General features: G+C 35.0%; 2 protein-coding genes and 1 long non-coding RNA gene across 6 annotated transcripts in view; 2 read left to right on the plus strand and 1 right to left on the minus strand.

The window, feature by feature from the left end:
- LOC120775178 (ADP-ribosylation factor-like protein 5B) overlaps positions 1-1,997 on the plus strand; it is a 329,667-nt gene extending 327,670 nt beyond the window's left edge. For all 4 annotated transcript variants that reach the window (XM_040105235.1, XM_040105232.1, XM_040105233.1 and 1 more), the window contains exon 6: positions 1,837-1,997. In XM_040105235.1, coding sequence (XP_039961169.1) covers positions 1,837-1,885 — 49 coding nt within the window. In that variant the 3' untranslated portion in view covers positions 1,886-1,997. The remainder of the gene's footprint in view (positions 1-1,836) is intronic.
- Positions 1-23,866, minus strand: part of LOC120775181 — an 89,972-nt gene that overhangs the window by 10,259 nt on the left and 55,847 nt on the right. The window lies entirely within an intron of this gene.
- LOC120775177 (methylenetetrahydrofolate reductase) lies at positions 12,841-19,932 on the plus strand. Its single transcript, XM_040105231.1, has 3 exons — positions 12,841-13,523; positions 13,944-14,032; positions 19,450-19,932. The coding sequence occupies exons 1-3, from the start codon at positions 12,971-12,973 to the stop codon at positions 19,837-19,839; spliced, it is 1,032 nt and encodes a 343-aa protein (XP_039961165.1). The 5' UTR covers positions 12,841-12,970; the 3' UTR covers positions 19,840-19,932.

Here is a 23,866-nt window from a genome sequence, read left to right on the forward strand (position 1 = left end):
GATTTGCACATTTCAAGTGCATAATTTTCGAGGCTTTGAGATAACTTAAACTAAATTTCCATTTTGAAAAAAAAAAAATAAATAAATAAATAAAAATAAAAATTTATATCTACAATGCATTGTGCCCAGAAATATATATTTAACTGTGATTTTATTCTTGGATTAAGGGAAATAATATTTTTAATAAAATTGTCCGCTAGTCTTAATATTTAAAAAATATATTAAAACCACAATAAAAAATACAAATTGTAATGAAGCAGTGTAGAAATTTTTTTTTAATTAAAACATTTGACTTAAAATTTTAAACTCTAAGTTTTAGTCTCAAAATCAGAATTAAAAATTGATAAAATGTGAATTTCTTGGATGTGTTTGTCGGTCACTGCTGTAGAGTATGGCAGATGATGGCTCTTGGGCGAGCTCTAGCACGAAATGGTACAATACAAAGTAAGCCAGCGAAAAAATGCAACTTCAAAAACAGTTTTGTTTTTTTAATTTTCAGTTTTAATATTGGGAATAAATTTTTTTTTCAAACCGGCATTTTAGATTTAATTTTTTTTTAATTTTTCAAAACGTCATTCAGGATTGAAAATTATTTTTGGTTAATATTTTCGAGATTAATTATTATTAGCGAAAAAATGTAATTTCAAAAACAATTTTTCCTTAATTTTTAATTATAATACTGGGAATAAAATTTTTTTCAACCGACATTTGAGATTAACAATTTATTTTTAATTTCATTGAATATAATTTTCGAATTTTTATTAAACTTGTTGAGTTTACAAAGTAAAAAATTGTTATATAAAAAATAATTAAATTCTTTTTAATGCATTGTTTGCAAACCTGTATTGAGCCTTTTCTGCGTACATAGTAAACATTTACTATTTTAAAAGATTCGTGTTTGAAATATTTCACAATTAATATTTTATACTTTGAAAATAGTTGTAATACATTAATTCGCTTATTTTATATTCAGTGTGATATATGAGTATATTGAAGACTCTAACTCTTTCTTTATAATACATATATTGAAATTGAAGACCTTGCCAGATAAAAATTAGGAGCCGTTCCGATTACGCATCGTGGACGGCCCCTACGCATTCCCAAATATTGAAAACAGCGCACCCAGCTAATCACAGCCCCCGAAACCCCAATACATTGAAAGAGTTACCGCAGAAACTAATACATACACTATGAAACTCATAAGCGCTTTGCGTAAGAAAGTGATGAACGACCCTTTAATTAATTTTTTTCCTCAAATTTTTATAAGTTATGGGTTATTATAGGTATGAGAAACTGTATGGGTCATACACACACAAGAGTTTCGGTTAGATTTGTCAATTCATCGAAACTTTAACTGAAATCTTTCGCAGCGCTTTTGGCAAATTATCGGTGGTGGCTTAAAGTGCAGTATTTCTGCCCTGCAGTCCCCCAATTTTACTACTTTGTCTTTACTTCAAAAACCATTAGCTATTAATGTATTTTGCTACTTTATGGATTCATACATACACATCGTCACCAAAAATGCAAAATAACATAACTTTATAGGCGAAGGAAAAATCGATATAATAGAAACCACACATATTGAAACAAAATTAGAGTTTTGGTTATAAAACAGTTACATATTGGTTATATCTGACAGCGGATGCTGAAAATTTTATGCTACATATACATATGTATGTATGTAATATGATGTAGAAAATCATAAGCAATAAAAAACTCAATTTCGATGATGATTGATGATACGTTTTTTGCATTTTTGGAGTCGATATATATTAATATTACTATATACATATATATCCTTAAAAAAATTAATAATCAACTCTTTCTTATTACTAGGCTTTATCAGGGGCTCGAATGGATCGTGCAGCGCATCAAAAAGAAATGACAGACGTCAAATATGGACTGCGATAGTATATAGCTAATTAAATAATACAATTTTATATATGTATGTATGTATGTAAAGAATCTTTATGATAACAAAATGTAAAAAAAAATTAAGAGAAAATAGAAAATAACAAAACAAAAAAAGGAAAATTAAACATACATTATATAAAAGCGCATAGGTTAATAATTTTTTTTCTTTCAAATAAGTTTATATAAAAAATTAATTTTTTTTTCAAATAAGTTTATATAAAAAAGTTAATATAACTGTTTGTATATTAAAAATAAAGTTTTTGTGAGCGTAGCCTTAACTATTTGTAGGCTGCAAGCAGACAGCGTTGCATAAAGTTTAACGGAAATTGATAACGACAAACGCTTTAGCGGCGCGTGACTGCGATGCAAGCGCTGAGTTTAGTTTAAGTAAGTTTAAGTTGCAAAACATATAAACCAATTGTTACCAATTTGTGCGTTAGATAAAACTTTAAAAATTCGCGCTTCTCAATTTATAGTTTATAGTTACATTTGGAATGCTTAAAATAAATTAAGAAATTTTTCAAATTCCATTTTGAGATTTCTCTATTTTTAATTGTTAACAATTCACCGGCGCTACCGATTATATTTAATGAATGAGTGATTTAGTGCTGAATACAATGCGGCAGCTATTATATAAAATGTATGAAATCCATATACGCATGCATGTATGTGTACAAAAACAACAAATTATGTAGCGGCACGCCTGTTAGACGAACAGTAGAGCCGTTGTAATGGTTCTTAGTGCAGCGTGTTTGCTTTATAAAACGTTTGCATGTATTGTATTTAAAGAAAATTGAATCTTCCATTAAATAATTATAAACATTATGTTAAATATTGAGATAGTACATATATAAACATATAAATAAATATGTGTAAGTGTAGTAACACTAAACTGAGCGTGTGCACAACGCACTCGTTACAATTACACAAACATATATGTATGTTTTTTTCAATAATTGTGTAGCAGCAGTGTTGTACAACTAATTTGCCTACATACAAACATACATATCGTCAACTAAAATGCTAAACAACGCAACGTCAAAAATCGAAATTGAGTTTTTTATTGCTTACGATTCATAACATATATGTAGCATTAAATTCATCAGCTTTTGTCAGATATAACCAATATGTAACCAATATATAACCGTTCTATAACCACTATATAACCATTTTATAACTAATATATAACCACTTTATAACCATAACTCAAATTTTGTTTCAGTTTGAATGGTTTCTATTTTATCGTTTTTCCTTCGGCTGCCAACTTATGAATGTCCCGTTATTTTGCATTGTAGTTGACGTTATGTATTTACAGTAATAATTATAAACCAGCATTCTACATACATACATTCGCCTGCTGCGTTTAGTAAATCAGTAATAGTAACGAAAAAGTAATCAATAGTGAGCGCTTATTAAACGAAATGTATTTAAAAATATTTCTAAAGCAACGAAGTTAGAGATGCTCACTTGCTTGCTCTTTGCCACCGTGTAGTAACTTTATGTATAGTCTTTTACATAGGGAAACAGTGAGATTTACTTAGCACAGAGATGTCATTTGCCAAAATATAACAACAAATTAAACATAAAATTAAATGAAATCAATAAATAATATGTCTATTTGTAAGTAAGTTTAACCAAATTAAGCGATTTTTAAGAGAAAAGTTATGCTAACGCAATAAATAAAAACTAAAATTAATTTTAGCGATGTGTTTTCAATTATTTGCGGTTAAGATGAAAAAATTACAAACTTAAATTGTTATTGAAAAGTTATTAAATATTTTTATACAAGGGGTGTTCCAACGTAAACAGGACTTAAAAAAAACATTAAATGGTTTTTTTCGGAAAAATCAATTTATTTTATTCAAAATAATCTCCTGCTTCAATACAGATTTTTGCACGGTCCAAAAGCATGTCGAACTAGTGTTTTAGCTCGGTGGCCGGTATGGCCGCCAGTATGCCGGTGCAAGCCTTTTCAATGGCGCTACGTCTGCGTAACGCTTTCCTTTCATAGGAAGAAGTCGCACGGTGCCATATTACATGAATACGGGGAGTGGTTAGTGGTAAAAATGTGATTTTTGTACTTTTTGACCTCTTTAATGATTCCTTCGAATGTTGGATTCTGAGCAATTTTTGGCCGTCAGTCAATTTGTGCGGAACAAATCGTGCACACACCTTTCGTAAGCTCAAATGTTCGGTCAAAATGCGATAAACCTATTTTTTGGAGATGTTTAATTCCATTTTCATGAATTTCAATGATGATTTCGGCGCACAGTTTTGATGGAATTTCCAGTGATCACGTATTTTAATTGGCCCACATGTTGATCGTCACTTATATCCTCACGACCACTTTGAAAACATTGAAACCACTCGTGCACTCTGCTACGGGATAGGCAATCATCGCCATAAACTTGTTTCATCAATTGAAATGTCTCGGTAAAAGTTTTACCAATTTTAAAACAAAAGTCAATGTTGGCTCTTTGTTCGAAGCTCATTTTCGCAATAACTTCACTTCCAATCCATGAAATGTCATGAAATTCTCACTGGACAATCGTCGACATATACATAGATGGTGCCACCAGGGGGCGCTAGATTCAAAAAGTCCTGTTTACTTTGCAAGGCACCTTGTATATGCATATTTTGTTGGAACCGCCGATATCGGACCACTATTGCATATAACTGCCATACAAACTGAAGGATAACAAGAAAAAACGTTAACTTCGGCTGCACCGAAGCTAATATACCCTTCACAGGTGCATTTCTTTTAGTCACCATGTGTTCAGTTTGTATGGAAGCTATATGCTATAGTAATCCGATCTAAACAATTTTTTCGGAGATTATATTGTTACCTTAAGCAGTAATCCATGTCGAATCTCGTGAAGATATATCGTCAAATGAGGAAGTTTCCCATGCAAGCATTTGATTCCGATCGTTCAGTTTATATGGCAGCTATATGTTATATTGGTTCGATATCGGCCGTTCCGACAAATGAGCAGCTTCTTGAAGAGAAAATGACGTTTGCAAAATTTCAAAAGGATATCTTAAAAACTGAGGGACTAGTTGGTATATATACAGACGGACGGACGGACGGACGGACGGACGGACAGACAGACAGACAGACGGACATGGTTAAATCGACTCAGCTCAACATACTAATCATTTATATACATACTTTATAGGGTCTCCGACGCTTCTTTCTGGGTGTTACAAACAGGTTATAAAAAGTATGTCTTTGTATGGAAAACTGTTTTATTTGATGAGATATCTTCACAAAATTTGGCATGAATTATTATCCAAGGTAATAGTACAGTCTGCAGAGAAGTAGTTCGAATCGGGCTCTATAGCATATACATAGCTGCCATACAAACTGAAGGATCAAGACTAAGTTTTTGTATGAAAACTTTTGTTTATGTGAAGGGTATTATAGATCCGGCGCAGCCGTAGTCAACGTTTCTTCTTGTATACGAAAAAATAGCCATTATGCCTGAGTAATCGCATTTTCATTTAATTGATTTATTCAATTTTTAGATCCATAGCTTCTAAAGAACTACAATGCCGTTTACCATTCACGCATAGGCACTCAAACTGTTGCACTTTATTGCATTTTATTTCACATTTCGGTTGGTAATGCAGTGCAGCCGACCAAATTGAGAATGCAGCTATATTTGCAGTACAGAAAAAGCGAGTGATATAGTATAATAATAAAAAAAATTCTAAATATTTTGAAAATTTATTTATTTTTTTTTTTTTAAATACTTGGCAGATTATGAAATACTTTTGAAAAGAGCTGCCTGGATACTAAAACGATTTTTTGACGTCAAGCAAAAATTTAAATACCTATTAATACTTATTTGTCTGTTAAATAAACCAGACTGAATGAAATAAAATATTTAGGTAAAATATTTTGTTTTGGTTAGTAATAAAAATAGTTTACGTTACGTAGTTTTAGTTTGACATACAACTTCTTACGCTTTGCTTGACAATTGATACCTAAACAACGAAGCGTTGATAGAGAAGAGTTCGTTAGAAAGAAGGCTTTGCTTTTCATGCTACTAGTTAATAAAAATGGCGACTGTTGCTTGGCAAAGTGAAAAAAGATGGTGTGAACGTACGTGTCATACAAAAGCATACATCGAACTTCTCTGTCAAAGCAAATGTCTGAGGTAAAGCGAAGTAAAAGTTATATGGGAAACAGCTATTACACAGCAGTTCAACGCTCCACAACTTGCTTTCAAGTTGATTACATAAATTACTTGTCAAATTGATTTAAATTGGCGGCTGTGACGTACGCTGCTAGAGCTTGATAATCAATCGAAGTGTCAAGATGCAGTCGTCAGAAAACCGCTTGAAACTTTACAAAAAAAGAAAAAAAAATATGTAAAGATGTAGTGAAAAGAAAGAGATGAGTTGATAGAAGAAATCTCGTTACTAGAAAAAAAAACTATCTTTTACTATATTATAATACTATGTATGAGCGATTCGGGAGGCATAGCCTTTTCCCCTTCCCACGACAGTCGGGTCAACTTAATCGGAATGGACCCGGATTTTTTATCCGGTCTAGGACTGTCAACTCAGCAGAACTCTGCTGCTAGTGTTCCTAGCTATTTTCATTTCTGCAGAAATTGATTGATTTTTATACTCTCGCAAAATGTTGCTGGGAGTTGTATGTATCAGCTAAAACAAAGCGAGATAGATATGGGGTTATACATATAAAAAAGATCAGGATGACGAGACGAGTTGAAATCCGGGTGACTGCATGTCTATCCGTCCGTTCCTTCGTTCCTACAAGCTGTAACTTGAGTAGAGATTGAAGATTAAGATATTTTGGTGAAACATGGAACACACGCTTCTTGGGACGAAAGCAAGATGGAGTTCGTAGATGGGGGTAATCGGACCAATGCCACACCCACAAAACACCATTAAAGGAAAACCTATCAAGTGCCATAAATAAGCATTAAATTAGGGAATAGAACTCTAATTTGGCACAGGGGATCGTAGTGGTAAGAGGCACTTGTGGGCAAATAAGACAAAAAAAAGGGCGTGGCCCTTCTAATAAGTTTAATATACATATCTCCTAGATCACTAAAGCTTCAACTGCCAAAGAACAAAGCAATTCTTATAAGAACTTTTACCGACAGCGTGAACATGGATGACTCCGCCCATTCCCCATATAACGGTACTGTTAAAAAATACTACAAGCGAGATAAATCAATAACTAAATACCTCAGAGGCATTAAATTTTACCCCCGAGATGGCATTAAAGGGCTTTATACGAGCCGTTGTGAAAATTGGACGATGGGCGTGGTATCGTTCACTTTTAGATAAATCACCAAGCTCAGGAACTGCTCGAGCGAATGCAACCAAATTTGGTACGTGACATTTTTATGGGCCAAAATTTGCGAAATCGGACTGCCACCACGCCTACCACTTCCTTCACTTTCCAGTACATAAATCAAGAAGCAATTAAAATGACGGGATACAACTTTGCACGAATAATGCCATTAGAGTATGCCACCTTATGACCAGATGCCCAAATCCAACAAAAACTGTTCAAGTCCCTAGGTACCGAATATTTAGACCCCAGAGGTTATAGTTGACTTTTTACGAAAAATATCAGTCAATATGTGAGATATGTATATAGTATATTTGAAATTCGGGGAAAATCTTTTCTTGTCAATCATATGCCTGTGTATCAAAAAAGAGTTGAATCGTGGAGGGAAGTATATATAAAATTGCTAAGATTCCGATCCTCAGGCTGATGTTTTACATCTTGACATATTTCCCTGGCGTTAACTCTTGGAAGTTGCAAGTATAAAATGGTCGGTTGCACCCGAATTTAGCTCTTCCTTTCTTTTTTGACATCAGTTCATCGATATATCGAATGACTTGTATCCCCGATAATTATAACCGAACCAAATACTTTGGGGTAGTCTTTGACAGCGAACTGCTGTGGAAGAAATAGTGAGGAAAACCTGGGGGCTCTCTACCTCTCTTATGCACTGGTGCTACGCCGCTATTGTTAGACCAATTCTGCTCTACGGTGCAGTCACATAGTGGATAGGCGTACGAAAATCCAAATACCAACCGGAAGCCAATGAAAAGTGCATAACGGGAGTTTTAAGAACAACTCCAACGGCGTCTCTTGAACTGGTACTAAACCTGCCACCTACAGACCTCTTCGCTGAAAAGTGCCTAGCAAAATTGGCGAGACGACTACTGGCTGCAGGAGAATTTGCATATAGAACCTTCGAGCATTGCTCGGTGGGTAATGGCGGTTGGGCAAACACGGACTAAATGATCCCACTTTTCAACTGAGAAAGAAGATTCAAAGTAAACATAGAAAACGATGGTTGGTGTAACGGTATGTTAGTTCCTCGCAACGCTCTAAACATCTATACGGATGGCTCGAAAATGTATGAAATACTATCCAGAGTTAGGCATAAGGCAGCCTTTTAAGTCGCGGAGTCGGTCTCTAATGCACCAGCAGGCAAATCCAGAGTCAACATCTATGTAGACAGGCAAGCAGCAATCAAGGCAGTAACCTCGTATCGCATATCGGCCAAAAGTGTCTTAGGAAGCAGAGCGGCAAGGGAAAGTGTTGCCAGAAGCAAGCACTTCACTTCTACCGGGTGGCAGACCACAAAGGCATCGAGGGCAATGTAATAGCGGACAAGATTGCCAAGAATGGTGTATTGTCTATACTCGTATGACGATCTTGACAGAAGCATGGTAAAGAAAATCAAACGACGATGGAACGAGCTACTTGCGTGCAAAACTGCAAAAGTCATGTGCAAAGCAGTCGAACGGAAGTACACAATATTCCTATTGGCACTCGATAGAAGAGACTGTAGGAACATGATCGGAATACTAACGGGTCACTGTCTGGTGGCGACACACACCCGCAGATTAGGGCCGATACATCGCGAAGATTGAAGGAAATGTATAAAGCAAAGCATCAGGGAAACAATGCAGCCGTATTAGCAAAACTACGCTGTAAGCATGTGGGGTCCCCACAGTATGATTCACTGGAGAAGATATCGATAGTGAGGCCGCAGAGTGTGTTAAAATTCGTGTCAGGCGCAGGCATACTGAACAATGACTACTCCTCTTGGACTTAGCAACTGAGCTTCATCTGGTATCACATAGAACCAAACTGGTCTGCGTGTGATTTATTAATTAATCTAACCTAAACTTTGTTTTTGTTTAATGTCGGTCAATCTCAAAAGACCTTAAATGTGGAAGAGTGCTTTTAAGATAGACAGACATTAGAAAAAAATCTTCAGAAAATTTAGTACGAATTGGCTACATAAGTTGTTGTTCCATTTACAGCAAATCTGTAAATGCTAAAAACTACCGGCAGTTTTTACTGAAATCAGTTTACTTCAATTTCCATCGAAGAGTTTGAGATAATGATGGAACTCAACTATTTCTGTTTAAACATAGTGCTTAGTCGTCATATGAAAACCCCATGATTACCGCAAATCTTAAAAATCATTAATGAGAAATCCAAATATAAATTAAAGCGCAGACTTTTATATGAAGAAGATGTTAGCCTTTTCCAATCAATATTTTTTCTAGTAACTTGTTAAGATTTAGTACGTATATATATGTCAATATTTTTGAGAATGTTGGATTATATTTAAATATGCTTTCAACAAGATGACTTGCATTTTTGTATTAACAAAGCTTACCCGACCTAACATTAACTTGTCTTATCATCTAAGAAATTGAATGAGAGACAAGACAATGCATATGACTATATATAAACCTACTCTTCTGTGGAGGAATCACCAGAGTTTACATATAAGTATGTACGTTGTACATACCAAATGTATGTCGGCAGCGGCAATAGAGAACACGTGAGTAAATACCATTTTATTGAATAGATATTGACAAACGGAGAAGAGCTTTTAAGAGATAAAGAGAGCGAGTAAAACAAGTGATTCTCCAAAGCAATAATTTGTAATACCTTAGATGAATTTGACGTGTGCTTGCATATAAAAGTTCTTAACGAAAATACAAGTATGTATGTAGCTGAGCTCCAAAAATATGGAGCAAGAATCTAAAGCAACAACAAATATAAGGGTTGGTTAAGTCTTGACGCAAATTTGTTTAAAAACAACATTAGTTAGATTATTATACAAATGATGACTGCTAATAGGATGATGATAATTCACTTTTTTGCTTCAAACGGACCGACGTAGTTGAAATGTGGGCCTCAGGAGTCGATTTGGTTAACTTTCAGAGCGGATGCATTTTTGAGAAACTTTTTCAAGTCTAAAGTGCGCTCAGTATCTGCATATCTTAAAAACAAAAACACTTTGTGCTGTCACACTATAATTTCGATGATAAGGCATCAATAATTGCTTACCAAGAGAAGAAAAATCGCTACCTACAGTTGTTTCCAAGCTGTATAACCTTCTCAAATAAAAAATATTCCTGACAAGAACTTAAATCTTTGGCAGCAATTGAGGAACTTCTTGGTAAGAAAAGGACGGGTGCAAAATTTCAGATCGATATCTCAAAACTGAGGGATTAGTACGCTTTTACATATACAGATGTACGGACGGGCAGATAGATGAACATTGATAAAAGGAATCAGGCCGTCAAGCTGATAATTTTTATATTTTTTATACGTTCTCTGATATTTTCTTTTGGGTATTACAAGCATCGCGGCAAACTTATTGAATCCTCTATATAATTTGTATTACTTTTGGGTATTTTAAAAATAATCGTCACTATAAAAAGAAACCGTATATGCTGTTTAGGGATCACAAAGATTTTGTTAGAGTAGTCTAAGATCTTATTTACTTTGGGCTCCATTAAGTTAGGTTAAGTTAACGTGGTGGGCCAATGAGCCGCGCATAGACCAGTTTTGGTACTTTGCGATACCAAATGGAGTTCAGTTACTAGGTCCATGAGGAGTATAAGATACCTGCACTTAACGCGAATTAACAGAATCTGTGGCCTCACTATCGATTCCTCCTCCAGCGTATCATACCCTGGGAACCGCAGATGCTTACAGCGCAGTCTTGCGAACCTGGTGCTGAGTGATCATTACCTAAAGGAGGGCGTCTACCTTCGTAGATTAGAAATTTATAGAATTTTCATAGATTTTTTATTACATACCATTTATGAATATAATAAGGCTTTATAGAATAGCCTTACTTAAAAAGTCGAATATCTCGAGAAGTATTAATGATGGCGATTTTGACCTCGGACCCTTTTGTAGTAAATACAATTTCCTACAAGTTTGTCATGTACATTTTTTCTATAGCTTTTGTCATTTATGAGATATATACAAAAAATGCGAATTTCATGGAAAAGTGAGGTCTAAAGCCCCCTACTACCTCGCCGGTGTGAGTTTCGACTTTTTCGCAATGGGCACTTTTGTAGAGTGTTAAATTCTGAGGAATATGTGTCTAAAGTCAAAGCGATGCCATAAAATGCCTCTGAGCTGCAGAAATTTAAGGATAAAATATCACGACTCCCGTGTATTCTCAATGCAAAACTTTTACATGGCTTGGTCGAGTCCTTAATGTTAATAAGGGCTCAAAGTTTCAGCGAATTTTTTTTAAGGTATTTCCAAGGAAGTTTCATGATAGGATTGAAAAAAAATTAATAGTTAAAAAAAAACACCCTAATATAATGTACATACATACATAGAATATATTAACACGATTCGGACAAAACTATAAAATATATTCGAAATTTGTAACTGATTCATAAGACATCACGCCATGCACAGTAGAAGAAATGGCCAACATGGCGGATGTTTAGAAAAATCATATATTTTTAAGGACCGAATTTTTTTTTTTTACAACGACAAATCAAGGTATTATTGGATTTTTCTTTTTGCATTAAAAAAATCGACAATTTTTTGCCAAAAAACTACACTTTTTCAGAGCTTTGCCATTTTATTAATTTATGATATTTTTCAATAATCGTAAGTCGTTGTATTGGAAATACTTTCCACCTTAATAACCTTTTTAAATTTTTTGTTTCAGCTACTCATTCGGCCGGAATCATGCCAATAGTTGGGGAACTGGTACCTCCGAAGATAGCACAAACTCCGTTATTTGTCAATATTTTTGTAAGGAAAAGTCTTAAAATAGAGCTGAGAATGTACCTTATTATGTCCAAAGAACTTCAAAACATTCGATAGAGTATTTTCTTTTTTAAATTCACGAAAATCGCCGGCGCTTGAAGCAAGAACTAAAGATTTACGCAATTATAGGCTGAACCACACTCTAATTACTTTGAGACTGTACATGATGGAAGACTTTAGGCACGCTCTATTGGTTTCGTCAGACTTTTTCATAACTTCAAAATATATAAGTACCTCAAAATACAGGTACTCTAAAATCTATATACATACCTAGATAATGAGGTAAAGCAGCTTCTTTTACATGGCTATGAGTTACCGGACATTCATATTTCCGAAAGCTCTGACTTGGTATAATATTATCAGCATTTTTTTTGAATAATACAAAAAAATGTGAAGAAGGAAGATTAAAAAAAAAAAAAAGATTTACCTTCGTTATAAAAAAAGAATTACACCTAACATTTGTATCTGGTCCCTGTCAAGACAAAATATCTCCTGTCATCAAACAAACACTCGACATCTGGCATCCGATTTTCCAAAAAGTGTAAACAACACGTTTCTATTATTACTACCAACACAGTATGTCAAAGTTGGGTCAATCAAATTTCAGATTTCCTTTCTAATCAAGAGCGCACATCTACGCATGCCAGAGAGGCTGAAGCTGTGTTTGTGTACTGAGCAAAGAGCAGCTTTTCAACATGACCACCCTAATGCCGCTCAAAACACCGCCGAATTGCGAGCGCACTAAAGCTTTTTACGCGACGCTCAAGTCATCGGCAATATCACTCCATCGCAGCGAACGCATTCAGTTGCTCGATAAACTATTCGTCAATCAGATCGCTATCGCCTGCGGATACGGACGCACAACTAAAAGTGCTGCTAACGCAAAATCAAAAGAAAATTTTAGCTTTAAAACTAAATTTCCGAATAAGTGATATAAGAATACAGAGAACGATGCATAATCCCGACTATGTGCCGGCGACGAATAGTTGCAATGCGACTACGAACATTTGCGGTGGACACGTGCCGCTTCCAACAGCGCCGCGACCGGAATTTCACCCGGTTTATGTGCGCTTCTCCAGCAAACAACAGGCGCCCGAACAGCGTACGTTGGCGGAGCTTTTTAAGGAAAAAATCGCCGCCAAAGAGTTCTTCTACGGTATCGAGCTGACGGCGCGTTCTTATGGCAAGCAACCATCACTGCTGGACTACAATAGTTTTGACGTGCTGCTGCCGCTTTTCACATCGCTTGTGTGGTTGGGTCGGGACTATGCGAACGTTGAGGATGTCAACGCGATCGAAGCAATCAGCTTGGGCCGCCAGCTACAACAACATGTGGTGGTGATGCCGCATTTCACTTGCTATCGCGCCGACTCCCGGCGCCTCGACGACTTTTTAACACTGAACTTCACGAACGTTTTGGCGCTGCGCGGCGATGATGTGGTGCCGCAACAACAATTTCAGCACGCAAAAGACATGGTCGAGTATATACGCAGTAAACGCGGCGGTAAGTGACACTTGAGCTAGCTTATACTGATATCCCGTGCTATCTATAGATAGTTGCTTGTCATAATTGTAAAACATTGGTGCTTACACATTCAAGTAATTTACTGTTGCATTTTCAAATATTCCAAATTAGTCTTCGATTTTGCTGTTGTCATATTCAACACGGTGCATTTTATTACATCAGTGCAAGTTGCCAGCGCATTGCATGTGCTTGTATAATTTATTTATTCGTTTATTTGTTTGTATAATACTTAATAGTTGATTACACGAGCTGATAGCAGAATGCATTTGCAGCACTCTCTCATGATAGATGAGCGCGTGGAGTTAGCTTGATTTCTGTTTGTTTACTTTGTCGCACGTGCATCGCTAGCTGAAAGCTTTTGAATTCACTCTTTAAGTTCTCTTTCTTTGCCATTTGCAGACACAATATCCATAGGTGTTGGCGGATATCCTGAAGGACATCCGGAATCTAAGTCAATGGAGGAAGATATGCAGTACCTCAAAGAGAAGGTGGGTTCTATTTATTAATATTTTTAAGACTGTGGTGAACAGTGGACCACCGTTTGGTTGATTTAATTAAAAATATTCCTTAGAAAATATCTATTTCGAAATTTAATATTCGAAAAAACTAAATTGCGAAAAACGAAATTTTCGAAAAACTAAATTTTTGAAAACCGTATTTTTCGAAAAATGTTTTTCGGGAAATGTAATTTTCGAAAAAAATTAAAAATGCTGTTTCGAAGAAATATAATTTTAATACAAATAAATATAATTTTAGAAAATCATAATATTCTAAAATTAAATTTTTGAAAAAACGAAATTTTCGAGAACTATAATTTTTGAAAAATTAATTTTTTTGTAGTTTTTGAAAAAAGGAAATTCCGACTAAACAAAATTCCTGTCCAAGAGGTAATTTTAGAAAAATACAATTTTCGAAAGGTGAAATTTGCGAAAAACGTACTTTTCGAAAAAATATGGTTTTCGAACAATGTTTTTTCGAAAAATATTTATTTTCAAAGAATTAAATTTTCGTAAAATGTAGTTATGAAAACTGAAAATTTCAAAAAATGCAATTTCCGAAACTCCTGTTCATAAGACGATCTTAGAAAAATTAAATTTTCGAAATGTGCAAAATACATAAAATTAATTTTTTAAAAAACGTAATTTTTGAAAAAATAAAAATTTTCAAAAAATTTTATTTTCGTAAAATCTTCGAAACATGCAATTTCCGAAACTGAATGAAACCGCTGTCCATGAGATTCAAATATAATGAAATAACCGACTAAAACCATACATTTTTGTAAAAATATAGCTAGCTATTGCTGGTTATGGCATGCTCTGCCTCATTTCGAACGAAATAGGGGCCGATGATGACGCCATAATAGAACAGACAGTCTATTTTTATTGTCATCCCTATTGATAGACGCTGTAAATTATATTCATTATATGTATCTACAGATTCGCTTTAAAATATTTAATTTTCATAAAAATTACTGTTATTAAATTCATTTTGCAGATTTCATTTTTCCACTCTAATTCCACTATTTCCGTTCTTTTTGCTTTAATGAAATTATTAGAAATAAAATAGAACGTCGATACGGTTAATTAACCCAAATATATCGAGAAATGAATTTGTTTGGCTTCAAACTTACATTGTTCGTATATTGGTGTCATTACCTTACTCTATTCTAATTTATTATACCTTGAACAGGGTATACTATCAGTTTGCCACGATGTTTGTACCATAGCACCAAAAAGGAAACGTAGGGAACCTTATTCAATATATGTATATATAATATAATATAAATGATCGCCGTGACTAGCTGAGTCGATTTTGTCATGTCCGTCGGTCTGCACGTCTATATACTACATACATATATGCGGAATAGTAGCTTAGTTTCTGAGATGGCGACCTGAAATTTTGCACATGTCTTTTTCTCACCAAGAAGCGCCCCATTTGCCGGAACCACAGATATATAAGAACTATAGCATATAACTATCATATAAACTGACCGATTAAAATCAATATAGAGATCATTTAAATTCTCTTATGCTACAAAAAATGCAGTTGTGAAGGGTAGCTTCGGTGCAGCAGAAGTTTACGTTTTTTCGCTTTTTTAATATTTATATATTTAAAAATGGCTTAAATCCAATTTTCTTACGTTCTTTATACAATTGAGTAATCATTTTCTCGCAAATCTATACTAAATACAATATTATCCAATAAGGACTGCTGGTTCTGGATGTGTGATGGTGTTGCGAATAGTACGCTCAGTAGGCCGATTGTGCTGACCATAAGTTGAGTGATGCGCGCGAAACACATTCTTTACAGAACGTGAATTTTCGTAATAAAGTTGAACGATTTGTAAACGTTGTTCAGACGTAACTCTTTCCATGATGAAATACTAAACAATACTGAACATAAATAACATGACAGCTTCAGACGATTCAAGCGTGATCTGTCGAAAAAAGGCTATTGAAAAAAGTACCTCTACCTGGATCACTGGTTATAAAAGACCTATTCATCTAGGCATAACTTCAGAAATCTTTTGAAATACATAAAAAATGCAGAGCTTATCTTTTATGTGTTATAAAACAAAAATATGCTTTCGAAATATAGTAACAAAGTTTATAGATTCGAAATACGATTGATGCTTGATTAAGATTGCTTTCAGAAACGTGACATTTGAAGAAGAGATTTGCACTCATTCATTAAATATATAAAAAGACATTAGTCTGTGAAAAATATTTTTAAAATATTAATCTATGTTCATATACATAGATACTAAAACAACAAATGTTAAAGATGTCCTTAAACATTCTCTGGGTAAAATATTCAACCGCAAAATTTAACAGCAATGTTGTTAACATACTGTTCAACTCTAACATTAACCCAGCCCTGTTGATATCAGAAGCGTGTAATAATGATCATTAATGGTAATTGCACTTGACATTTATTGTTCTACATTTAAGTATTTTATATAAGTAGATTGCCTACTATTATTTAAATATTAATCGTACAATTAATTAAAGTAATCGAAAAAACTAAATAATATTTTGCATATTCATGACTGTTCTTAATCATTAAATCACAGTTTATTTGTACTTACAATTGATTACTAATTTTTAAGTAATGAAAATGAATTGTTGTAATCTCTATTATTATTGAAATTAAGTTCGTTTTAATTAATAATCTCAATATAAATATAACAGCTTTAACAACCTCTATTTGCATAGCAAAATTTTAGAAAACAAGAACAGACGGAAATTGACGCACTTTTACGCCATACTATTTTTAGCCTATAAAATTAATTTTTGACATTGCGAACTTGTTCTTGCCATTGATCATTCGCTTATGGTAGCAAGTAAATAAACAGTGATTCCATCTGTTGAGGTTCACAACATTTTTGCAACAACAACATGAAAAAAACTATTTTTCTATTTGAGTCAGTATTAGTTATTGTTGTGATTATCACTCTTTAAGTCAATAAATCTGTTTCAATGTTAAATTCTTCAATAGAGATCCGAATGAAAGATTAAATGACGCATGGCTTATATGTGGCTTAATACTAACAAATTATGAAACTCATCGTAGTTTTTTACTTATTGTGTAAAATATTGCAACTTTCAAGAACGAATAAATTTAATTTTAAGATTACAATGGGGTTCTCAATAGGGACGCTACAAAAGTAGACCGAAAGGGCCAGCAAACGACGTCATATTTCTTCTCGCTCTTTTGACATTTCTTTTCAGTAAGGTTTGCCATTTCATCATGGAAAGATATACGATCCAACAACAAGCCGAAATTGTTAAAATTTACTATCGAATTTCGGAGTCAGTGGCCTCTTTAAAAGCGCTACGTCCAATTTATGATCGTCATAATCGCACAATACAAACTGTTACCCTGCCAACCAGACAAAGAAGTGCGCGTAGTGTCGATAATATTACTGCCGCTAGCGCATCAATTGAGGAAGACCCAAATCAGTCCCTCAGACGTCGTTCTCAAGCGTTGGACATCTCTGTGACGTCGTTGGGGCGAATTTTTGCGAAAAGATCTTGGCCTACATCCTTACAAGATCAAATTGACTCAAGAACTGAAGCCGCATGACTACCAGAATTGTTGAATGTTCGTAAATTGGGCTGAGCAACAACTTAATAATGATAAGCAATAAGCATATTTTGCGTTATTGGTCAGGCAGCAATCCCCACGTACTCTGAGTTACCATTGCATTCCGAAAAAATGACGGTTTGGTACGGTTTATGGGCCGGCGGCGTCATTGAGTCGTACATCTCGTCGTACTGTGAATGGGAATTGCAACCGCTCGATGATAACCACCTATTTTTGGCCCGAATTGGATGATATGGAATTGGACAATATGTGGTTCCATCAGGACGGTGCCACAAGCTACATAGCGAATGTCACAATAGATTTATTGAAAACCAAGTTTGGTGAATGTGTTATCTCACGAAATGAGCTGGTCAATTGGCCGCCTTGGTCGTGCGATTTAAAGCCGTTAGACTATTTCCTGTGCGGCTACGTCGAGCCTATGGTCTATGCCAACAAGCCAGCGTCAATTGATGAACTTCGAACGAATATCGAACGTGAAATTGCTGCAGTATCGGCCAACCTATGCTTGAAAACCGTCGAAAGTTTGGTTCAGCGTCTGGAATTCCGCAAGCGAAATCGAGTTCCATACGTAAGGGCATTGAATGTGCCTTCACAGGAATAATAATTTCATTGATATCCCAAACCGATTTTGTTTTATTTAAAAACAACTTTTGTGGTGCTCTTATTCAAAAACCCGTTATAATTTCGCGCGTAATCTGTCAATCTATAACTATTACACTTTATTACTTGACTCTAGTCTTTTTGTACTTTTCTGTCTTTATCACATTTGTCATGTGAAAGTTTTCTTTTTCAAGTAATGTACATACAAGGACGGGTTGAGATCAATGACTAGATCAGCTGATATTCATCATTACAATACCGGTTTGTTTCTTTTTTAATATCAGACATAAGTATGTTGGTGGAGTGGCAAAGCTTTGCATTCTTTTAGAAGATCCTGATAGCTACCCATTATATGGTGTTCCTAGCGCCCTGTAAGCACTCCTACTAAAGCTCTTTAAACTTGAGCTCTTATGTCCGTTCTTTTGAGTTTTAATAGTCGGAATGTTTGGCTCATACTTGTATTTCATTCATACTACATTTGTCTGGTTGTTGAGCAAGTTAATTATTGACTTCACTGAGGCTCAGCTAATGATTGAAGGTGCAAATTAGCTCCACTAGAGGTCTATCCTACCTATTGAAGTCATTCCTTGGCAGACGAAATATTCTATATTATATATACTACTTGTACAATAAAAATGTTTTTGAAAGTCCATTGGTCGATGTCGATTGAAAATTTGTAGTTTCCGGGGACTACTATGATGGTGACGAGCGAATATCGTAGCTAGCAGTCTTCCTGATTTTTTCCGAGTTTTACGATGTGCAAAATATAAATTAATGTTCTACCGGTTGTTAGACACTTAACTGGGCTAGTATGGCCAGCTTATGTGTGTAATTCCCCTGAAAAACTTGATATTTCATTGTGAGGAAACTTGCAATTAACATACTTGGAATACTGAATGCCCATCTCACAAAAAGTAGAACAACGTAAAAGCTATATGAGCAAGCGATTTTAAAATAAAACTCGACAAGTTGATTAAACTCATTAACTGGCACTTAAACACCGGATATAATACAATTATTAATATTTGGTTTGAGAAAAATCCCCGAAATGACAATGAAAAATCGGTACATGAAAGAAAAAATTCCAACAAATTAGTTTAATGAAACGTATAAATAGTAATTAAAAACATTTAATATTTGCCTAGCTTACTCATTAATGAAAACACAATATTTATTTATTTGTCTACGCAATATGTAGGTGGATGCCGGCGCCGACTTCATAGTCACACAAATTTGCTTCACGCCCGAGTCCATTATACGTTTTGTGCAGAAATGCCGCGATATCGGCATCACGGTGCCGATCATTGTCGGCGTTATTGTGCCGGATAACATGCGAATCTTGCACTTCATAATGAACATCGTGAAGGCGGTGATTCCCGAAGAGCAGTTGAGTAAATATAAGGAACTAGAAGAAGATCGCAAGGCATTTAAGGCGTTTGCGGTGGAGAATGCGGTGCGCACGGTGCAAATGTTGTTGGATAGTAATTTGGATGTTTATGGATTTCATTTTTTCACCATGAATCGCTTGAAGAGTGTGCAGCAAGCGATACAACAAGTTCTTAATATGAATCAGACAGAAAGTACATAACTAATTTAAGTTATTTGTATTAGCACAATTCAAACAATTTCAAATAAGACTGTAAATAGTAAATTATAGTGAATATAGAAATTTGTATATAAACAATGTAAAGTTCCTTGAACTAGTAACAATGAGAAGTAGCTAATTTTTAACAACATACCTTAAATATGGTATATAATGTTTGTCATGAAGTTTGTAATAGCCAGAAGAAAAAATCGGAAACCCAGAAAGTACCGGGAAGTTGTAAGTAAAACGCAAAATATTTAATTATTCATCAATATTTATTTTGTCGCCTTCAAAGTAATCCCCACCAGATGTGATACACTTATGCCAACGATTTTTCTACTCCTCGAAACACTTTTCATAAGCACTTTTTGGGATGGCCTTCAGCTCCTTCAATGAATTTTGTTTTATCTCTACGATCAACTGAAAACTGGGTTCCACCGAGCGACAATTTCAGTTTGGAGAATAGGAAAAAATCACACGGAGCCAAATATGGTGAATACGAGGGTTGATCGATGGTATTCATTGCGCTATTGGCTTTAAATTCGGTCACAATCATGGCTCGATGCGATGGTGCATTATCATCATATAAAATCCATGAATTGTTCTTCCATAATTCTGGCCGTTTTCGACGGATGTTCTCAATACCGCCGAAACTTCGTACCAACCACCCTTATTGATCTTCTGTCCCTCCGGAACATAAACATGATGCACCAAACTACGAATATCGAAAAAACAATGAGCAATGAGTTTCTGGTTTCAGCTAGTGTTTTCCCTCTATTCCAAAGTTTGTTGACTTGCTTGCATGTCAAATTCATAAACCCATGTCTCATCGGCAGTTATAATGCTCTCCATGAATGTGGAAACGGAATTCGTACGAACAAGCATGTCCAAAGAAACTTGTTTACGGTACTCTTTTCGAAAAAAAAAAAATCAGCTTTATCGGAACAAGTCGAGCAAGAACACGTTTCGTACTCAAAATATCCCACACAATCTATTGCCATCTCTTTAACACTTATTTGACGATTTTCAAGCACCTACACTTCATCAGTTGAAGAGGTCGAAGGTCATCCAGAACGAGGCATGTCTTCAACGATCTCTCGACCGGAAGGAAAAAAGATAAAGGAAATTGGTTGCCTGTTTTTTTTGGAAAAATAGGACTTCACACAACCATACCAGTGGAATAAACAGAGTAAATTCTGACTGATACGCAGTCATTCATTTGTCAGTTGTCTTCCAAGAAATTGGGAAAATCAAGGAAAACCAAAATCTCCAAAATTTTTTCGCAATAATTTGGTTGTTGCACGTGCTGTGTGGTGCGTAGCCCCGTCTTGTTGGGACCAGATCAACTTTTTCCAATTGCGACCATAAAAAGGTGGTTATCATCATAGTGTCACCAGCTTCATTTCGAAAGAAGTACCGACTGATGATTCCACCAGACCAAACTGTCAATTTAGGAGAACGAATTTGTGCATTTTCTTCGTACCAGAGTCTACAGTTTTGTTTTTTTTTTACAGAAACACTTAGATGTAAATGAGCCTCACGAGGAAACCGATTTTTTTAAGAAATTGTTATTATTTTCAAGTTGTTCCAAGGAAAAATCAGCAAATCTATGACGTTTACGGTGACCCAATGGCTTCAGTTCTTGAGTGAGAACAGTTTTATACGGATGCAAGCCCAAATTCTTTCTCAAAATCCGTCAAGCTGTGGTTTGAGGCAGTACAAATTCGCGAGAACGTCTGGGAATCGACAAATCGCAGTCTTCAGCAACACTTGCCTTTCGATCGGTTCTTCGTCGTATTGGCACTTGCACATGTAAAGAATAAGTACGCTCGAAATTTTCATTAATTCGACAAATAGCGAACTTTGCTCACACGATTATTATGACCAAAAAAGGAAAAAGCACACTAAAAGATACAATTGGAGACGATTGTTTTGATAATAAAATTGAATAATTTGTGAACGTTGTTCTTACGTTACGTATGTATGTAATTAAAATTAGCTACTGCAAAACTTGAAATAATCACCCAGCATTCATTGTATTAAAGAATTTTTAGTTTGTACTGTATCGAATGGTTGTTGGCTTGGGTGAAATGAGTGAAACCGATTTAAAATTTTTTTCTGCAACCAAAGAACTTGGAAATAAATAAGTAATGATATTTATTTGAAATAAATTTAAAAAATTATTTTTTATATTTTCACTAATAAATAAATAAATAAATATGTACCATTTTAGTCGACCACTTTTTGCCATTTTTGCTAGAGACATTATTCCAGAGTAAAACTTTCATCAGTGTAAATCGAAATTTCGAAATTTCCAGAACGGAAACAAGCGAACTATTGTTGTGCTAGACGAACTGATACAGCATTGTCTCCGTAAACTTCACAAATTCCATTGGTGGCTTGGGTGGCATTCTTCCCTTTTTATACTCTCGCAACAAAGTTGCTAAGGAGAGTATTATAGTTTTGTTCACATAACGGTTGTTTGTAAGTCTTAAAACTAAAAGAGACAGATATAGGGTTATATATATACCAAAGTGATCAGGGTGACGAGTAGAGTCGAAATCTGGATGTCTGCCTGTCCGTCCGTCTGTCCGTCCGTTCGTGCAAGCTGTAACTTGAGTAAAAATTGAGATATCATGGTGAAACTTGGTACACGTATTTCTTGGCTCCATTAGAAGGTTAAGTTCGAAGATGGGCAAAATCGGCCAACTGCCACGCCCACAAAATGGCGAAAACCGAAAACCTATAAAGTGTCATAACTAAGCCATAAATAAAGATATTAAAGTGAAATTTCGCACCAAGGATCGCATTAGGGAGGCATATTTGCACGTAATTTTTTTGGAAAAGTGGGCGGGGCCCCGCCCCCTACTAAGTTTTTTGTACATATCTCGGAAACTACTATAGCTATGTCAACCAAACTCTATAGAGTCGTTTCCTTCAGGCATTTCCATATACAATTCAAAAATAGAAGAAATCGGATAATAACCACGCCCACCTCCCATACGAAGTTTATGTTGAAAATCACTAAAAGTGCGTTAACCGACTAACAAAAAACGTCAGAAACACTAAATTTTACGGAAGAAATGACAGAAAGAAGCTGCATCCAGGCTTTTTTTAAAAATTGAAAAAGGGCGTGGCGTCGCCCACTTATGGACCAAAAACGATATCTCAGGAACTACTAGACCGATTTCAATGAAATTCGGTATTTAATATTTTCTTAACACCCTGATGACATGTACGAAATATGGGTGAAATCGGTTCACAACCACGCCTTCTTCCAATGTAACGCTATTTTGAATTCCATCTGATGCCTTCTCCGTATAATATATATGTATGTACATTAGGAACCAATGATGATAGCAGAATAAAACTTTACACAAATACGGTATTTGAAAAATATGTAAATGACGGATAATGAAATCTCGATTATCACTTTATCATGCGAGAATTTAAAACGTTCGGTGACACCCGAACTTAGCTTTTCCTTACTTGTTTATATAAAAGTTTCAAAATATAGCGAATTTCTTCATTATTTTCACTCATTTTTGAACAGCTGTAACTTTTTTTCAACTTCGAATTTATTCTATTGACAAAATACGAAATCCGGTTTTCATGTTGGCAACAACTCCAAGGCCTGCTCCAGGCCAAGTTGCTAATGGGTGGTTACAACCTTAGAAGGTTTAAAAACGTAATTATTATCCCAAGGGATAAATTCCAGCTAATTGTCGCATTCTGCACTATTGAAAGCACAAAAAGCATTTATTTAACAAAAGCAGTCTGCAGACGCATGATAAAGGACCTTGAATCCATGTTTCCTAATAGGGATCACATCGCATCAATAGCAACTAGTGCTGGGGCTATGTGAGTTGTTGTGACTTAGGCGACGGCAAAATAGACCTTAGGACTAAGCGTTAGAAAGATATGAGTTCGTACTACAAAACTTTTCCGACAGTTTTGGGATAGTGTAAACACGCGTTAAAAATGAACACCAGCAAAGAGAAAATAGAAAATATTTTACAATTTTATGTTC

This window comes from Bactrocera tryoni, chromosome 4, assembly GCF_016617805.1.
Source record: "Bactrocera tryoni isolate S06 chromosome 4, CSIRO_BtryS06_freeze2, whole genome shotgun sequence".
Classification (NCBI taxonomy): Eukaryota; Metazoa; Arthropoda; class Insecta; order Diptera; family Tephritidae; genus Bactrocera; species Bactrocera tryoni.

What these genes read in the sequence shown, in the direction of transcription:
- LOC120775177 (XM_040105231.1), top strand. Translation starts at nt 12,971, where the DNA reads ATGCATAATCCCGACTATGTGCCGGCGACGAATAGTTGCAATGCGACT. An exon ending in TATACGCAGTAAACGCGGCG is followed by an intron (nt 13,524 to 13,943) that starts GTAAGTGACACT and finishes TGCCATTTGCAG; the next exon opens with ACACAATATCCATAGGTGTT. An exon ending in TGCAGTACCTCAAAGAGAAG is followed by an intron (nt 14,033 to 19,449) that starts GTGGGTTCTATT and finishes CGCAATATGTAG; the next exon opens with GTGGATGCCGGCGCCGACTT.